This window comes from Salmo trutta, chromosome 22 (genome assembly GCF_901001165.1).
Source record: "Salmo trutta chromosome 22, fSalTru1.1, whole genome shotgun sequence".
NCBI classification, from domain to species: domain Eukaryota; kingdom Metazoa; phylum Chordata; class Actinopteri; order Salmoniformes; family Salmonidae; genus Salmo; species Salmo trutta.
Window position 1 is genome coordinate 27,603,879 of NC_042978.1, and position 16,583 is coordinate 27,620,461.

At 44.3% G+C, this 16,583-nt stretch overlaps 1 protein-coding gene across 6 annotated transcripts; it reads left to right on the plus strand.

Annotated features, from left to right (window-relative positions):
• The first annotated feature begins 213 nt into the window (after window positions 1-213).
• On the plus strand, window positions 214-16,350 carry nek1 (NIMA-related kinase 1). 6 transcript variants are annotated; one of them, XM_029707519.1, is made up of 35 exons: window positions 214-313; window positions 1,289-1,437; window positions 1,573-1,669; window positions 2,068-2,165; window positions 2,274-2,357; window positions 2,449-2,516; window positions 2,625-2,711; window positions 3,371-3,425; window positions 4,194-4,394; window positions 4,538-4,610; window positions 4,722-4,873; window positions 5,102-5,173; window positions 5,502-5,561; window positions 5,646-5,693; window positions 6,302-6,382; window positions 6,512-6,738; window positions 6,821-6,943; window positions 7,100-7,202; window positions 7,435-7,509; window positions 8,401-8,484; window positions 8,616-8,789; window positions 8,884-9,063; window positions 9,157-9,216; window positions 9,360-9,594; window positions 9,752-9,880; window positions 9,976-10,146; window positions 10,271-10,489; window positions 10,617-10,722; window positions 11,775-11,851; window positions 11,933-12,156; window positions 13,172-13,341; window positions 13,497-13,819; window positions 13,919-14,052; window positions 14,162-14,294; window positions 15,526-16,350. In XM_029707519.1, exons 2-35 carry the CDS (start codon window positions 1,321-1,323, stop codon window positions 15,537-15,539), a joined length of 4,254 nt encoding a protein of 1,417 aa, XP_029563379.1. In that variant the 5' UTR covers window positions 214-313; window positions 1,289-1,320; the 3' UTR covers window positions 15,540-16,350. The 6 variants fall into 6 exon arrangements, with proteins under 6 accessions (XP_029563379.1, XP_029563380.1, XP_029563374.1 ...); XM_029707520.1 differs by having other exon boundaries at window positions 9,160-9,216; XM_029707514.1 differs by having other exon boundaries at window positions 8,884-9,216.
• Window positions 16,351-16,583: the final 233 nt, after the last annotated feature.

Here is a 16,583-nt window from a genome sequence, read left to right on the forward strand (position 1 = left end):
TTAAGGTTAGGGCTAGGCATAAGGTTATCAGTGTGGTTCATTTTAGGTTTAGGGTTAGTTTTAAAATCAGATTTTAAAAAGATACATTTTAGCAATAGGCGGGGTTTATGACTTTGTGGATGTGGTAACTAGTGACGACCCAGTACTCCGGCTTACTTTTTGATTGACTGTTTTATTAGCCGCTAGGAACGGGAAATTAGCGGAGTCGACCAATGAAACGAAAGCATTGCACCACTGTAGTTAGACAGAGAGCGCAAGGGGCATTTTGTGGCAGTACGGAGATCTCTGATACGATGCATCAAATATCTTAGTGGTAAGTACATTTCAGCTAAATTTCTACGATTTCAAAGCGTGTGTTGACAGACTGACAACGGAGCCTGTTTTTAGTGGCTGTCAAACTCTCATTCAAATTCAAGGCTGGTGTTTTTGAGAGCTATCATCCTCAGCCTCCTACTAGCTAGGTGCCAGGCTGTCAACTAGCTAGCTACTAGCACTGTCCAGCAGGCCCATCCTCATCATAGCATGGGAATGACAACTGTTCATGATAATGTAGCCCAACATTGACAGCATTCGATCAAAAGAAGGCACAAGAAAGAGCAAATCATGTATTTGGGGGGGGGGGGGGGGGGGGGGGGGACGGGACACAGAGGGTCTCGTGTAAAATAGTATTATTGATGTAAGTTTTAAATGATGGAAACTTATTACACCTGCACCACTACACTCTACTCCTTGAATCATCATCAACCTCAATAATGGACAACGAATACAAAGCAGGCAGCCCATATATCCTTACACAGTGGTTTATAGAATAGTACAGTAGCCCATATATCCTTACACAGTGGTTTATAGAATAGTACAGTAGCCCATATATCCTTACACAGTGGTTTATAGAATAGTACAGTAGCCCATATATCCTTACACAGTGGTTTATAGAATAGTACAGTAGCCCATATATCCTTACACAGTGGTTTATAGAATAGTACAGTAGCCCATATATCCTTACACAGTGGTTTATAGAATAGTACAGTAGCCCATATATCCTTACACAGTGGTTTATAGAATAGTACAGTAGCCCATATATCCTTACACAGTGGTTTATAGAATAGTACAGTAGCCCATATATCCTTACACAGTGGTTTATAGAATAGTACAGTAGCCCATATATCCTTACACAGTGGTTTATAGAATAGTACAGTAGCCCAAAGGTAGTTCTTCTGAAGACGTTCCATGTGTGACCACATACTTTTGGTGGTGAGTAAAAAAACGGTGTGTTTTTGTGTCCTATCAGCCCCAGAATGAGGAGTCATCTGTTTCAGAGACATGGATAAATATGAAAAGGTGAGGAAGATTGGGGAGGGCTCCTTCGGGAAGGCAATTCTCGTCAAATCCAGGGAGGATGGAAAACAGTATGTCATCAAAGAGATTGGCATCTCCCGGGTAAGCCACAGAGAACTGTATATGACATAATCACCATTTAGCCCTACATGATGTTATGGAAATTATATTACAGCCATAATATGACATGATCAATGTCTTCCATTTCCTCTCGCCTTGTCTCACTTTCTATGGCAGATGTCTAGTAAAGAGAGACAGGAGTCCCGTAAAGAGGTGGCTGTTCTGGCCAACATGAGCCATCCCAACATCGTCCAGTACAAAGAGTCCTTTGAAGGTAAACAACAACCTGTGCACCATGCAGTCCAGTGACCCCAGTTCAGAGGTCAATAGTCAGCAGTGATGACCAGAATGCCTATATCAATTTCCTTGAGACTTTAGGGTTGTAATATACAGAGCCCTTCACTTGTGGTGTGATTTCTGATGAAGCAACGTGATGAATCTCAGTTGGTGTGTGAGACTTGGCAGCAGCTTCCAGAAAATAAGTTGATTATCTGCCTGGCTCATTAATGAAACTAGAGCTAGACAGACCTCTCCCTCCTGATTCAACCCTGTAGTGTGTGTTTAACTTCAGCCTGGCCAGGGAGATCTAATAATTAGGTTTGTGTGTCTTCCAGCACAGTGTAACACAGATGGGTTGGTTGAACCAATGCTTTCTCTCTGTGCGTTTTCTAGAGTGTGGATGTCTGTACATCGTAATGGATTACTGTGAGGGAGGAGACCTATTCAAGACGATCAACTCTCAAAACGGAGTGCAGTTCCCTGAGGAGCAGGTAAAACACAATAGAGGCAGGTGAAAATGCCCCCACCCCACAGACAGATTTTTGTCATGGATGGATGGAGGGCATGAACATGCTTTGACTCTGTCTGTATCTTAATAGATCCTGGATTGGTTGGTGCAGATATGCCTTGCCTTGAAGCATGTACATGACCGTAAGATCCTCCACAGAGACATCAAATCACAGGTAAATAATAAGTTAGAGACCCTGTCCCCTGAATTTTGAGCATATTGTAGTACACATTACTCATCATACTTATATGGTTTGGAACTTTTAGAACATATTTCTGACCAAAGATGGAACCATACAGCTAGGAGACTTTGGGATTGCCAGGGTGCTGAATAGGTGAGTCATACAACATACTAAAGAATCTATCCTGTGTTTAGTGAAAAGGGGGCAACTTCTTTGCAATGTTCATCTCCATTTCAGTAACTCCACAATCCTCTTTCTCAGTACTGTGGAGCTAGCCAGGACATGTATCGGGACGCCATACTACCTGTCACCTGAGATTTGTGAAAACAAACCGTACAACAACAAAAGGTAACCTGCACCCATGTCGGGTTGAGGGGGCATTGTCTCATGATGAGATGTGAACTTTTAGGATTCTCTCTTTGTGTATGTCAATGTGAGTTTGTAACTACCATTTAAAAGGTGCAGAGTTGAATCACCTTAATTGTAGAAATGATTAGTTAATTTGTCACACACACTCAGAATAATGCAGAGTCATTGAGGTGTATGGTGGCTTCTGCCACCATAATTATGTAATGGTGTCATGTATAGCCTTTATGGAGTCAACTTACTGGCTGGTGTACATCCAGAATCCTGAGCAGGACACCTGTATTGATTCTAACCTATTTAAATATGCATCGTGTAATCTAATCAACTTCAGTTACATGAGTCTGTATTTGTCTTAATGAACTGTAGCATGCAGCTTCACACTACAGCAGCCTATGGTTTTCTTGTTAACAGGAGTGCCTTTCTTTCCACGTTAGCTAATGTGTAGAAAAGCATCTTTAGCAATAATGTATGTGCAATACTGTGTGAGCGAGAATGTAATGTACCAATCCCAGAGAATTTATCCCTCCTTTCTCCATCTGTATGCTCTCTCTCTCTCCATCGGTACGCTCTCTCTCTCTCCATCTGTATGCTCTCTCTCTCCATCTGTATGCTCTCTCTCTCTTTCCCTTTCACTCCTCCAGTGATGTTTGGGCCCTGGGGTGTGTCCTGTATGAAATGTGCACGCTAAAGCATGCAGTAAGTATTTGTGTGTGTTATTTAGGTGTGTCTTAAAGTCAGTAACAGAGTGAACCTGAGGCAGGCACAATACGAACGCTCACTCTCTCCCATATATAATGCATGATGATTCTCTCTGGAGGCAGTTGTTTCAGAGAGTCTTTTTTTAATGGCTGATCATATCTGCTGAGTACGTGGTCTGTTTAATTCTAAAAAGGTCTAATAATATTAATTATATTTGTACATTTGAGTTATTTAGCAGACAATCTTATCCAGAGCGACAGTCACTTTAAGAATGTTTACATATTCTGCATTACATCTCGTATGTATTCTATTCTACTGTATCTTAGTCTATGCCACTCTGACATTGCTCGCCTAATATTTTATATATTCTTAATTCCATTCCTTTACTTTAGGTTTGTGTGTATATATTGTGAAATTGTTAATTGCTTGTTAGATATTACTGCACTGTTGGAGCTAGAAACACAAGCATTTCGCTACACCCGCCAATAACATCTGCTAAATATGTGTATGTGACGAATAAAATTTGATTTGATTTCAACTTACAGTAGTGAGTGCACACACTTTCAGACTTTTGCACTGGTCCCTTGTGGGAATCGAACCTACAACCCTGGCATTGCAAGCACCATGCTCTACCAACTGAGCCACACAGGACCACAATTCATAATGTCAGAAGAGGCCATTAGTGTAATCAGTCATTCCCTTTTGGTTGTGTCTGGCCTGCTATTTTAGTTATTAAGGAAGTATACCGTGTGTGTTCCCTCTTAGTTTGAGGCAGGTAACATGAAGAACCTGGTTCTGAAGATCATCCGGGGCTCGTACCCCCCTGTGTCGATCCACTACTCCCAGGACCTACGTTCTCTCATGGGCCAGCTGTTCAGACGCAACCCCCGGGAGAGACCCTCTGTCAGCTCTATCCTCGACAAACCCTTCCTCTCCCACAGAATCTTCAGGTTCCTCACCCCAGAGGTAGGATACACACACACACACACACACACACACACACACACACAGGGTCCCAGGGACTGTTAGCCCTTTGACAGTATGATACACACACTGTGAATCTAGTCTTTTCAGCACAACAATATGACGTTTGGTTTTCTCCCACTCAGATTATCGCTCAGGAATTCAGCCATAGCTTCCTCCACAAGCAGCCTAAAGCAGGTGTGGCGCAGGCAGCATCAGGTAAACACACACACCACATAAAATGCTAACACATTTGAATGAATACACATGCCTCACTCTTACACCAAGAACCTCAACTTTGTAATATAGTATCTTTCTTACCCTCTCTAGCCAAGCGTCGCGCCCCTGCTCCCATGCCCCTAACCCCAGCCCAGAAGATCACCAAACCAGCCGCCAAATATGGAGTGCCTTTAAATGTCAGGAAAGCCTCAGATGCAGCCATGAAACCTGCCGAGCGGAAACCAGCCGTCAAACACAAGATGGTTAGTACTGGAGGAGAGCCAGTGACGTCTTTCAGCCTTCTCAACAGGATGATCCTATACTGGCCGTGCATCATTGTCTACTGCCCCTCCGCTGAGAAAGATCTATTCATATTGGTTATGAATGTGTGTTATGAAGATGTCTGTCATGTTACACCTCAGTGGGACATGGATGGGCGTGTGTGTGTGTGTGTCCTCTGAGTCTGAACCCCAGTGTTATATGTTGCTCAGGCCCCCGTCCCCCTCCCAGCAGCACCCCAGAGGAGAGTGAGTCGAGTGGAGGAAGAGAGGAGGAAATATGAGGTAGCTACAACAGAGAGAGTAACCTGTATTAACCCCTGGATCTCTCCCTCCTTTTCTTCCTTCTATTAACCCACCACATAAAGTTCCCTCCTGACGTACATCCCTTTTTTTTCTTCCTCATCATCACTCATCCAAACAGAGTGCAGCCCCCCACTTCTCCTCTTCCAGACAGTTTGAATAGCCCTCCCTCTTCTACACCCCTCTTTCTCTTAACCTGCCTAAAGAGTGCTCTTTTTTCCCCCTCCTTGTATACCTGTTCTATAGCAGTGAACCTCTTACGTCTTGGTAAGTTCATGGTTTCATGTTGACTATTGTGTTTACACTACAGGAGGGTGCCAGGAAGAAAAGGATGGAGCTGATCGAGAAAGAGAGGAAACAGAGGGAGCAGGTCAGCTGGGTGTCTAGCATTTGATATACTGTATTACATCTGAAATATGAAACTTCAGATTGTTCATCTTTATTTGTTCTTCAGATGTTTCTGTTGAAGGCTGGACAGATGAAGAGATTTGAGAGGGAAAAGGTGAGTCAAATCGAATGTTATTTTCCACATGGTTCGTAAACAACAGGTGTAGACTAACAGTGAAATGCTTACTTACTGGCCCTTCACAACAATGCAGAGAGAAAAATAACAACACAAGGAATAACGATAACTTGGCTCTATACAGGGAACACCAGTACTGAGTCGATGTGCAGGTGTATGAGGTAATTGAAGTAGATGGGTACATATGGATAAAATGACTAGTCAACAGGATAGATAATAAGCAGTAGCAGCAGCGTATGTGATGAGTCAAAAGAGTGAATGCCAAAGGGGTCAATGCAGAAAGTCTAGGTAGCTATTTGGTTAACTACTTAGCAGTCTTATGACCTGGGGGTAGAATCTGTTCAGGGTCCTGTTGGTTCCAGACTTGGTGCATCGGTACAGCTTACCATGCGGTAGCAGAGAGGACAGTCTATGACTTGAGTGGCTGGAGTCTTTGACAATTCTTAGGGCCTTCCTTGACAGTGGGGGTAGTATAACCGTAAACAGTAGTTATTTACACTCTGTAACATTATGACATTGCTGTAGTGACGATCAAACTTAAGCATTTAATGTAATGCTCATAGTGACTAGTGAACTTTGACCCCCAGATAAACCGGATTAACCGAGCTCGAGAGCAGGGCTGGAGGCACGTCCTGAGCTCTAGTGGAGGCAGCAGTCCAGAGAGGAAGGTACAGAATCACCCCCCCCCCATCATCATCATCCACTGTGGTTTCACTTCATTAGTACAGTCACTACAGTGGAAATGTTTTATCAATCAAAGCTTCTCCTCTCTAACTCACTGTCTTATCTGTCCCCAGTGTTTTGTAGGAGGTGGTGGTATGATGGCTGGGTTTGCAGCTCCTGTCCCAGAGCCTCTGCTTCCTGCTCCATGTCCTGCCCAGGGCCCCACCCCAGGCCCTGCCCCGCTCTCCCCTATCAGGGGCCCGTATGAACACTACCATGCTCCTCTGGACCAGCTGGCCAAACCTCAGCCCAAAGAGGGTGCCAGAGAGGGATTCACAGCAGGAGGAGACACTCCTATTAGGTGGGTTCAGCCATAATTTCCTTTTGGTCATTTATTGACTCAGGTGACTGATTGATTGATTGTGTTGTTTTGTATGTGTAAGGGGTGTGCCAGCTGCTGTCAGCTCAGTGCTGCCCAATGGCCCTGCTCGTCTCCCAGACCCTGATGCGGTGAAGAAAGAGCTACGGAGGCTAGAGCATGTCACCAAACAAACCCATGTTAGCAGGTCCGTGGTTGGTCACAAACCATTCTAGAAAACATTGCTCTGTCTCTGACTGGCAGTAAAGCTTTGCTTGATATTGGATAATATTTATTAGTTACGATATACAATGTTGTATCAATACTAGGTCAATTAAATAACTTCCTCTCCAACTGTCTCCAGGCAACGGGGTCACGCAGCAGCTGAACGGGCCAATCAGGTTCAGGAGTTTCTGCAGCGTAAGAGAGATGCCATGCTGAACAAGGTCCGTGCTGAGGGACAGCTGGTACGTGTTCTCCTTCCTGCCCCCATTTCTATACTTCTGCTCACTGAACAATAGGATGGCTCTTTAAAGTCTGTTAAGTTCTCACAAAGGATAACGGGGTTTTTGTATGGTCGTGGTTAATAACCAAAGTGTCGATCTGGAATCAAGGTTGAATTGCATGCTTACCGGAGTTTGGACAAAATGCAGCACATTTTTATACATGTGAAATGTGGTTGAATTGAACGGTGAACAGGGTGCCCGGCAAAACCTGGCAGCCATCTATGGTCGGTCCAGCTACAGCAGGCCCAAACCCAACAAAGAGGAGGAGGTAGGAGCCCAGCTCTCAGCTCTGGATGTCCAGCCAGCCTCACCCCATCTGATCCCTCACTCATAACAACATGCCTGGGTTTGGCTTGCCCTCTTCAGTTGTGTCTGCATGACACTACACTCAGACACATCCCCTTAAAGGAATAATCCACTTAAACTATCTTTTTGTATTTTGTTCATTAATCGACTGTTGATACAGTCCCAAAATGTTTTGCATGTCAGCAATCAAGGTTTCAAGATGGACTTTCAAAAAGCAAATCGTCACTTGCCACATCATCATGATGCAGAACGCTCTTGAAAACCTGATTGCTGACTTTCTTAATATTTAGGGACTGTATATTTTTTGATTGGATTATTCCTGTAACTCTGCAGTCAAAGTCACCCAGCAGCACCTCCCAGTGTCCGACTCCCTGTACTGCATGTACTGTGTCACCAGGTGTGTGTGTCAATGCACAAGTGTGATTCAGACCTCATACATTTGGTGCACCAGTAACAGCTTTTTTTCCCCTTTCCATAACATATATTTTTGTGCACATTATATGTTGTCCCTTTTTTTTTGTAGCTTTTTTTTTCTAAAATAAATAAATCTCAAGTAATTCCAGTGTTTCCTTTTTAGGTGTTTGAGTAACTCAAGCTCTGTTTTTATATATTGCACCAGTGTCTTTCTTGCAGTGTCAAGTATGTGGATGACTGATTTTACGTCGGTTCTTATATGTCATTTGTTATAGGAAACCATTTTAGTGGATTATTTTGTCATTAGTTTTGTGTATGTTGTATAGCTTTGTGTCATATGATGTGTAACCTGTGTGAGTCTGATCCGTGCTGTAGCCTCTTAGCAATATGTGAACTCTTTGTTTGCGTGTTAGTATAACTTCTGCAGTTATGTTCTCAGGAGTACCTGTCCCGGCTGAGGCAGATCAGGCTACAGAACTTCAATGAGAGACAGCAGATCAAAGCACGCCTCAGAGGAGTGAAGGTATCCTTCCACCCTTTTAGAACACATCAGCATAACATCCTTTTAATCAGCCTCTGAACTTCTGTCATGTTTTGGCATTTTTATTTGCGGATAATGGCGGCGTAATCTGGTTGTTCGGGGGATCAATCCAGTACGACAGTGATGGCTCAGACAGCAAGGAATCCTGTGAGGAGACAGAGCTGAGGAGAAAGAAGATTGAAGCCCTGAAGGCCCAAGCGCAGGCCCGTGCTGCTGTGTTGAAGGAGCAGCTAGAGAAGAAGAGGAGAGAGGCCTATGAGAGAGAAAAGAGAGCCTGGGAGGATCACGTAAGTCCCCATACTCCTCAAGCTCATCTGCTACAAATGTACAGCATGTGTAGGATTAAAATCACTAACATTGATTGTGGTGTGTTTTTGTCAGCTTGCAGCTCGAGGCGTGAAGGTTGGCATGGTAGCAGGAGGTGTAGCAGTAGAGCTAGCTCCTCCCCCTCAGCCTGGCCCCTCCCTCCCTGTACAGGACGTTGTAGCTAGAGCCCAGCCTGCATCCAAACCCTCCACCCCTGTCATCTCCATGACTTCTGCTCTGAAGGATGTGGGAGCAGTCAGTAAACACTTAAAGCTTTCACAGCTATTTTCCTCCATTATTCCATTTTTATTACACATGTTTTTTTTCTCCCATTTGTGTGTCTCCCAGCAGCTTGCGTCTGTGCAGAGCTCTTTTAAAGATGACTTACCTAAAACGGACGTCATTAAGGTGAGTTGGGTCAATAACTTCCAATACAGCACAGTGCTGCTTCACAAAATTAATATTTTACACTGAGGCTAGTTGGTTGTAGTGCCTTTTGGTTTATAGTAAGACAGTGACTATATGTTTAGTTTTATTGGTGATTTCTTCAGAGTGAGAAGAAGGAGATTCTCCGGAGACTGAATCAGAACTTGAAGGCCCAGAGCCCTGAGGAGGAGGTGTCAGCCACACCCCCAGAAGGACTATGCCCCACCCCCCAGCAGAGCCAACCTATCACAGAGGAGAGACTGTCCTCTGGTGGGGACAGGAAGAAGTGGGAGGCTGTAGCTCCGTCTATTCTCTCTGTAGCCCAGCAGACTCTAGAAGAGACCTGTATCAGAACGACTGGTGAGTTATACCATCTGTCTCCTAGAACCGGACTCTTAAACAGAATCTTGTTCGCTATAGAAAGGACTAGGACCTGTTTGAATTGATGGATTGACGAGAACCGTGGATCCTTACTCTCACCCCTTTGATTCTGAGCTCCATCTCTCCTTCTCCCCAGGCTCTCAGGCTCTGTCTCCTGAGGAGAGACCGTCCTCTGGTGGGGACAGGAAGAAATGGGAGGCTGGATCTCCGTCTATTCTCTCTGTAGCTCAGCAAACCCTAGAGGATACCTGTATCAGGACCGCCGGTGAATAACCTAGATAGATGCATTCCAGCACAATATCTCCTACATCCAGACTATCTACGTGTATACTAATAGATATCTGTTTGTGTATGTTGTAGAACAGACAGTGGGTGAGGTCATTCGGATGGATGTGCTACAGGACGACGCCCCTAGAAAAGCATGGGGGCGGAGCCCGGATTCTCAGGTGCTGAGAGTTCTACAGGAGGCGGAGCTTCAGCCTCTTACCCAGCTGCTGGGGAATGTCAACATCTGTGAAGAGAAACTCACTGGCGAGTCCTTAATTTACCCACCAACACACACTTACCATTACCAACCACATTCTGTACAGACTCAACGTCTAAGTACTAATGAAAAATGTCTAAGTGCTAATGATTCTGATTGGTTCCCATTCAGACAACTTGAATCAGACGGCTAAGATGGTTGGTGTGAGTGGAACTAAGGAAGTGATGCATTCAGAGGCAAGCCCACCTGCTGTGATGTCTGTTGTTAAGAACACAGAGGTCGAAGGTCAGGAAGAGGGGACAATCTCAGTGGACGTGACAGGTCAGGAGAAGAGGCAGGCTATATTAGAAGAGATGCTAAAGACCCCACCCAAACCGATAGAGATGGAGGGTGAGTGAGTGGGTTACATACTATACAGGTTGTCAGATACTGACACTCTTCATCCAGAGACATGCAGTCAGTGTATTATATAACACCACCTAAATCACTCAGTCAGTTGTTCTCTTGTTCTCTCCAGATCCAGCAGACTTGGAGTCAGTGGTCCTGGAGGAGGGCCCAAAGCAGGCCTCAAATTCCCCAGCTGGAGTAGTGCAGGCCTGGGAGAAACGAGCCCTGCCGCTGGGGTGAGGGTTTACTGGCTCCCCACTGGAGCTGGATTACAGAAATCTAATCCAAGATTAGGTTTAGGTAATCAAGATCTAATGTGATTTTCATTGCCATAAATGAACATTGGATTAAAAACCTGTACCTTTAGACTAATATGTGACTTGAACTGTAATGAAGCTTAGCTGTAATATTGAGTGTTTCATTTATGTAACTACATGTATCCTAAAATGTAATTCCCAAAAGCAATTATAATGAGAGGACCATAAACAATAACTAGTAGTGCTGCATACTCCAAGAAATGTTGAAATCTCACCTTTCTGATAAAATTGCTGAGGTATAGTCACTTTGGAGGGCTCAAGTACACAGTTGAAATATTTCATGACGTATTTCCTATTCAACAAAACTGTATGAATAAGGCTTGAAATTGCTCATCTGCTTTCTTAATATAGTATAATCAAATTAGAAAACCACGAACTACAAGATTTGTATGTTTAGTGTTATAGAAAATGTGCATATTTTCTCAAGGTCTCTCTTGATCAAAACATCTGCCCCTCACCGCTGTGAACGTCACACAGATCTCCATCTTGGCTTCCAAAACTAATTAGGAACTCACTCGCCTTTAATCTCATATTCATCTTGTACATCTATGACAAACAAAGTGGAATTATTTTAGATTCATGGCTATAAATCAACCTCTGAATGTGCTATAGTGATGAAATAACGCTCTCCTGCTGTGCTATGATGTAAGGATTGCAGGTATTTGCTTTGTCAGTGGCTGGTACATATGGTTCAGCCAGGAGTTGATGGACAGTTGGAAGAGCAAATTAAGTGGTAGGAGGGACATCCCAGCTTCAAGTGGTTTCAGATTTCACATCCTAGATTTCACAAAAATATACTGTGTCCGTGGGAAGCAGATTGATTTCTAATTGAAAATGTTGGTCAGAACTGGTACCAGAACCGCACAGGTCCCCTAAACAGGGGTGTTGACATCTAAGTGGTTTTAAGAAATGTTCATGAAACTCAATTATCAAGAATTATGTCTTGATTTTGTATATCACTCTCCTATTAGGCCACCAGAGGGCAGAGTGACACCAGCAGAAACCAAAGAGGTTGGGGAGAAAGCAGAGAAGCAACCTGAATCCTCCGGTAAGCTGAGAGACAGACTTCTAGAACTAAACTGCCTTTGGTGTCCCATACTCACCTCCCTCCCTCCCTCCCTCCCTCTAGGTATAGCACCTGTGTATGAGGAACCTCTGTTTGTGAAGCTGTGCTCCTCGCCGGCCCACCGCCGTACTGCAGCTCTGGTTCTTATGTCAGCCCAGTCGTCCATGGAGGACTCGTCCTCTTCTCTGGCCTCACGCTCACGCTCCGTCTCTCCTCTCCGCTCCAAACACCACAGCGCCCTCCTCATCGGCCTCTCCACCGGCCAGTTTGATGCCAACAACCCAAAGGTGAACAACACTTCTCCTCAAGGAGACGAGATAAGAACTAAGGAGAATTAATGGATGTGGAATTGCAAAATAATTATGAATAACTAATAACATAATCGCACTGTTATGGTGACCCTGAACATCCTCTTATAATAGAACACAAACACAACACAAGTAACGAGCATATTCTCCTTTATAAAATGAACAAACAACATCTTTCAGAGGTGAATGAAATTGGCTGGTTAATTTCTATCAGCCAGTATTATATATCAATCACATGACAGGATCTGTACCTTCCATCTAATATGATCTTTTATTCTGTCCTCTTCGGTGATGTTCAGCTGTGGTAGATGTTTAGGAAATGTACTCTGACCCTTCTGCCTGTGCCTGGTGAAATGTGGAGGTTCTGTGGTATTTTTAGGTTTTGATTCAGTCTTTTATTAATGAAGGGCTTTGGAATGGAGCCAGTCATATTAATCACATGGTCTGGAAGAAGGCATGATGAGAGAGGCTATTTATCTTTCTGCATCTTTCATGACATCCATCAGGGACGGAGGAGAGAGGTGCAGAGAGAGACAGGCGAAGCGCCCTGTTATTTTTTGTAGGGATGGGTGTGTCGGAGCCGTGTGTGTACTCTGGTCCAGCTTTGAGCCCTGCATGTATGTGTTTTCAGCGACGGCTCTCCCTGGACAAAGCGTTATTAATGCAATTCTTCCACATCCCTGATGTGTCATCATACCAGAGGCCACTCCACTGACCAGCCTCACGCATGCACACACACCTGCACACATGTCCTTGAACATGCTCCAACTGACACCTCAACTGGCCCCAGGTTAAAGGCATTTTTCACATATTACAATTTGATTAATTTCCTTGATCTTCTGGGCACCTGACCTGCACTACAACTTATTTATGGCAAAAAACGAATCCTGGTGCAAACTTTCAAAAAAAGTAAAGTTGGTGCTAAAAATGTGCATCTGTGATATTTATTTAGCCATGGTGGGTGTGTGACCGGTGCTTTACGGTTTGTCCTCAGATGCTGCGTACCTGCTCTCTACCAGACCTCAGCAGACTGTTCAGCTCTCTACAGGATGCAGGAGGGGCCAACGGGGCGATTGCCCCTGACAACAATCTGGATATAGAGGACATGGAGGAAGAGGAGGAGGAAGAAGAGGCCAAAGAGGATGAACAATCAGAGACTGAAGAGTAAGACACTCATTGCACTACACATGAGCACACACACAGTGAGTATATGTATAATACATAGAAACCCAATTTCACTTCTCTGTGTTCTGTGGAACATGCTTTGTGCAGTTTGAAAACATGACGTGCTATGAGTACTATGAGCTGTGTTCTCTCAGTGTGTATGAGGATGATGACTTGAGGGAGCTAAGGGCCTCCATGGAGAGACTCCTGCAGGAGGAGCGCAGCGAGGAAGATGAGGGGGGATCTGGCTCTAACTCTGGTAGTCCTCCAGAGGAAGAGGGAGGCGATGGCTTTAACGGCAACCCTGCTGAGGATGAAGATGATGATGAGGAGGAGCTGAACGGGATGGCTGTGGATGAGGAGGAGGGTTCTAATGGGAGTCCAGGTGATGAAGAGGCAGGACACACACTCACCAACGGACTGGAGGAAGAGGAGCACCACAGCAGTGAGAGCCAGCTCAATGAAGAATGGCAATCGGGTACATTAGTAATCCTTCCTTCATCCACATGCACAATACTGTAGCTCCAATGCATGCAGCCAGAAGCAGATTGTCAATAGGATTGTGTGTGAACAACAGATGACAGTGGTGAGGAGGAGGACGGTGCGGCTGAACAGCAGGACAGCATATTCAGCCGTCTGGAGGAGCTGCGGTTTAACCTGGAGCAGGAGATGGGCTTTGAGAACTTTATAGAGGCCTACAACAAGATCAAGGTATGGATGGGACCTGCTTACCCTCTACCCTCCTGAAGTCATTCATTATCTAGCATACAGCAATTACACATGGTCATTGAATTTTCATGATGTCATTGTACCATTAAAGGCAATTCATGAAGATGAGGATGAGAACATCGACATGGGCCCCGACATGGTACTGAACATCCTGGGGACTGAGCACCAGCACCTGTACCCCAACATCCTTCACCTGGTCATGGCTGATGGAGCCTACCAAGAGGGTTAGTATCTGAGTCCTTGTCTTTCTGTGTGTGTGTGTGTGTGTGTGTGTGTCCCACCTTCTCTTATTCCCCCTTTGTTTTGATGGCTCTCTTTTCCCTCATGTTTAAATCATGGTCCCATACGGGTTTTTCTATTAATTGTTGTGTTCAGCCAGTGTGCTGATTCCCTCTTAAACAGGTTTTCCCAGAGCGCTAGACTGCGTGAGCGAGCCAATAAACCCTTTAATCTAATCTGCCCAATCCTATTCTCCCCTAACGCCCCACGGGGCTCTATTCAGTCACTTAGGGACTATGTCGACGTGAAACACACCCTAAAGACTGTCTGTCTGTCTCCCCCGCCTCACCCCTGTGCCAAGTCAGCTGTCAGACTCTGGGGGAAGGGAGGGGAGAGGGAGTGTTTCATTTGTGTCTGATGGAACAGAACGGAACTCCCCCAGGACATGAGAGCAGAGGCTTCAGACAGCTCTCAAGCTCTCTCTGGACTATCTCTATGCTCTCTCTTTGTTTTGTTCTCTCTAACACTTTGGATAAAATTAACACTTGTCTTTCTGTCCCTCCTTACCACTCTATTCTGTCTAGATGTCCAGTGCTGGTCTGTTTGTCTCTAACAGCCTTGCTCCCTCCCTTTCGATACATTTTTATTTGATCTCATGTGTGACTCAAGCCCTTCCATTTAGGCAGAGAGGGTAATGTTAATGTAGCCAGGCACAGGCAGGAGGGTTTCTCTCTGTGAAGCTGAAGGCTTCTGATTTCAAACTCTTTTTACTCTGCTGCTTGAAGTCTGTCTGTAATGGGAATTAGTCTAACATGTCGCTGAGGATTAGACCCTCCATTGATTCTTAAAGGGTTACATGTCTGAATGGAGTGTGTTTGACTGTTGGGTCTAAGGGGGTGATCCTGCTAAATGTTGTGTTATGGTCGTTTTGTCTTGTAGGGTGCCAGATTCACAGTGTTCACAGTGTAGGGTGCCAGATTCACACCTTTTATAGTGTTCAGGGTTTAAGGTCACTGACTTGGGATAATGGAAAAGTGAATTTAGTAATAAAGACTGCAAAAGTGATGTGCTCAGCTTCTCGCCCATCACCTCAGATTAAGAAAGCTGATTTGACCTGGGGCTCTGATTGTACTCAGCCACTCTCATGCTACTGCCTATCTAATGACTCATTGGTTTTAACATGCAACTTCCCATCTCTCTCTCTCTCTCCATCCCCTCTTCCTCTTCATCTTTTAGATAATGATGAATAGGGGATATGCGTCCAAGCCGCTGGCAGCTTCTGACAATCTGCTAGCCATCTGATGTCTTCCCAAGGTGCACTGCATGTGGTAGACGACTCTGCGTGGAGGGTTGGGGCCGTAGATGGATCTGGGAGGGGTTGGAGCCAGGCTCTGGCACAGTTGCATGATTGAATAGGCTATCTAGTACACTGATGTCTGTATTTCCTACTTCCACTTCAAACACCTGACTCACTCTTTTTTAACTTCATGTTCATATGAAAGTGCATTATCAAGTAATACTTTCTGGTAACCAAAGTTAAATGGAAGGTTTCGTCAAACATAAATCTGTCTGTATCTGTTGGAATATATTCATGGACCAGCACCATATTAAATGGTCAATTTAAAGGTCAAACAGGTGATTGTACCTCTGCTATTCCTAATGCTGGGGTTAGGACCACCCAGTCACCATCCTCACAATACAAACCAGGTCAACTTCTATAAACATGTAAAACATATTTTCCATAAAAACCCATTGGACCTCCTTTTTTTAATTACTTTTTCATACAGCTAAATGTTAACTAATGCATTTTCACATTTCTTACCTGTTCCGTTAACCCAAAAATATGTGTTCAGCTCAAAAGGAAGATTACTTTTTGTTTAAGGATGTTGGCATGGTAGCAGCTGCAAGGGACTGCTACTTGTTTGCTTTATGTCAAGTCAGGTTGTTACTCTGTTAAGAGACTTGTGAAGATATAAATTACTGGTAATGATATCGATTTTAAAGTGTTATTCTTATTTGATAATAAAGGAAATATTGTAAATAAATGCTTTTTCTAATCTTTGTTTTGATTTAAGTCTTGTTTGGTGTTTTACTGTATGCATTTTCATATGTTTGTGTATAATGACTCTGCATAGATCCATTACACTCAAGGACTAACTAAAATAAAAATAAATAAATAATATACTTTGTGATACTGCATGTGGTGAGCCATGTGGTGAGCCCTCCAGGTATTCTGGGGGTTGACTCTCACTGAAGGGGGCAGGAGGGACCTGTGTGGGCCTGTGTTGTCCATC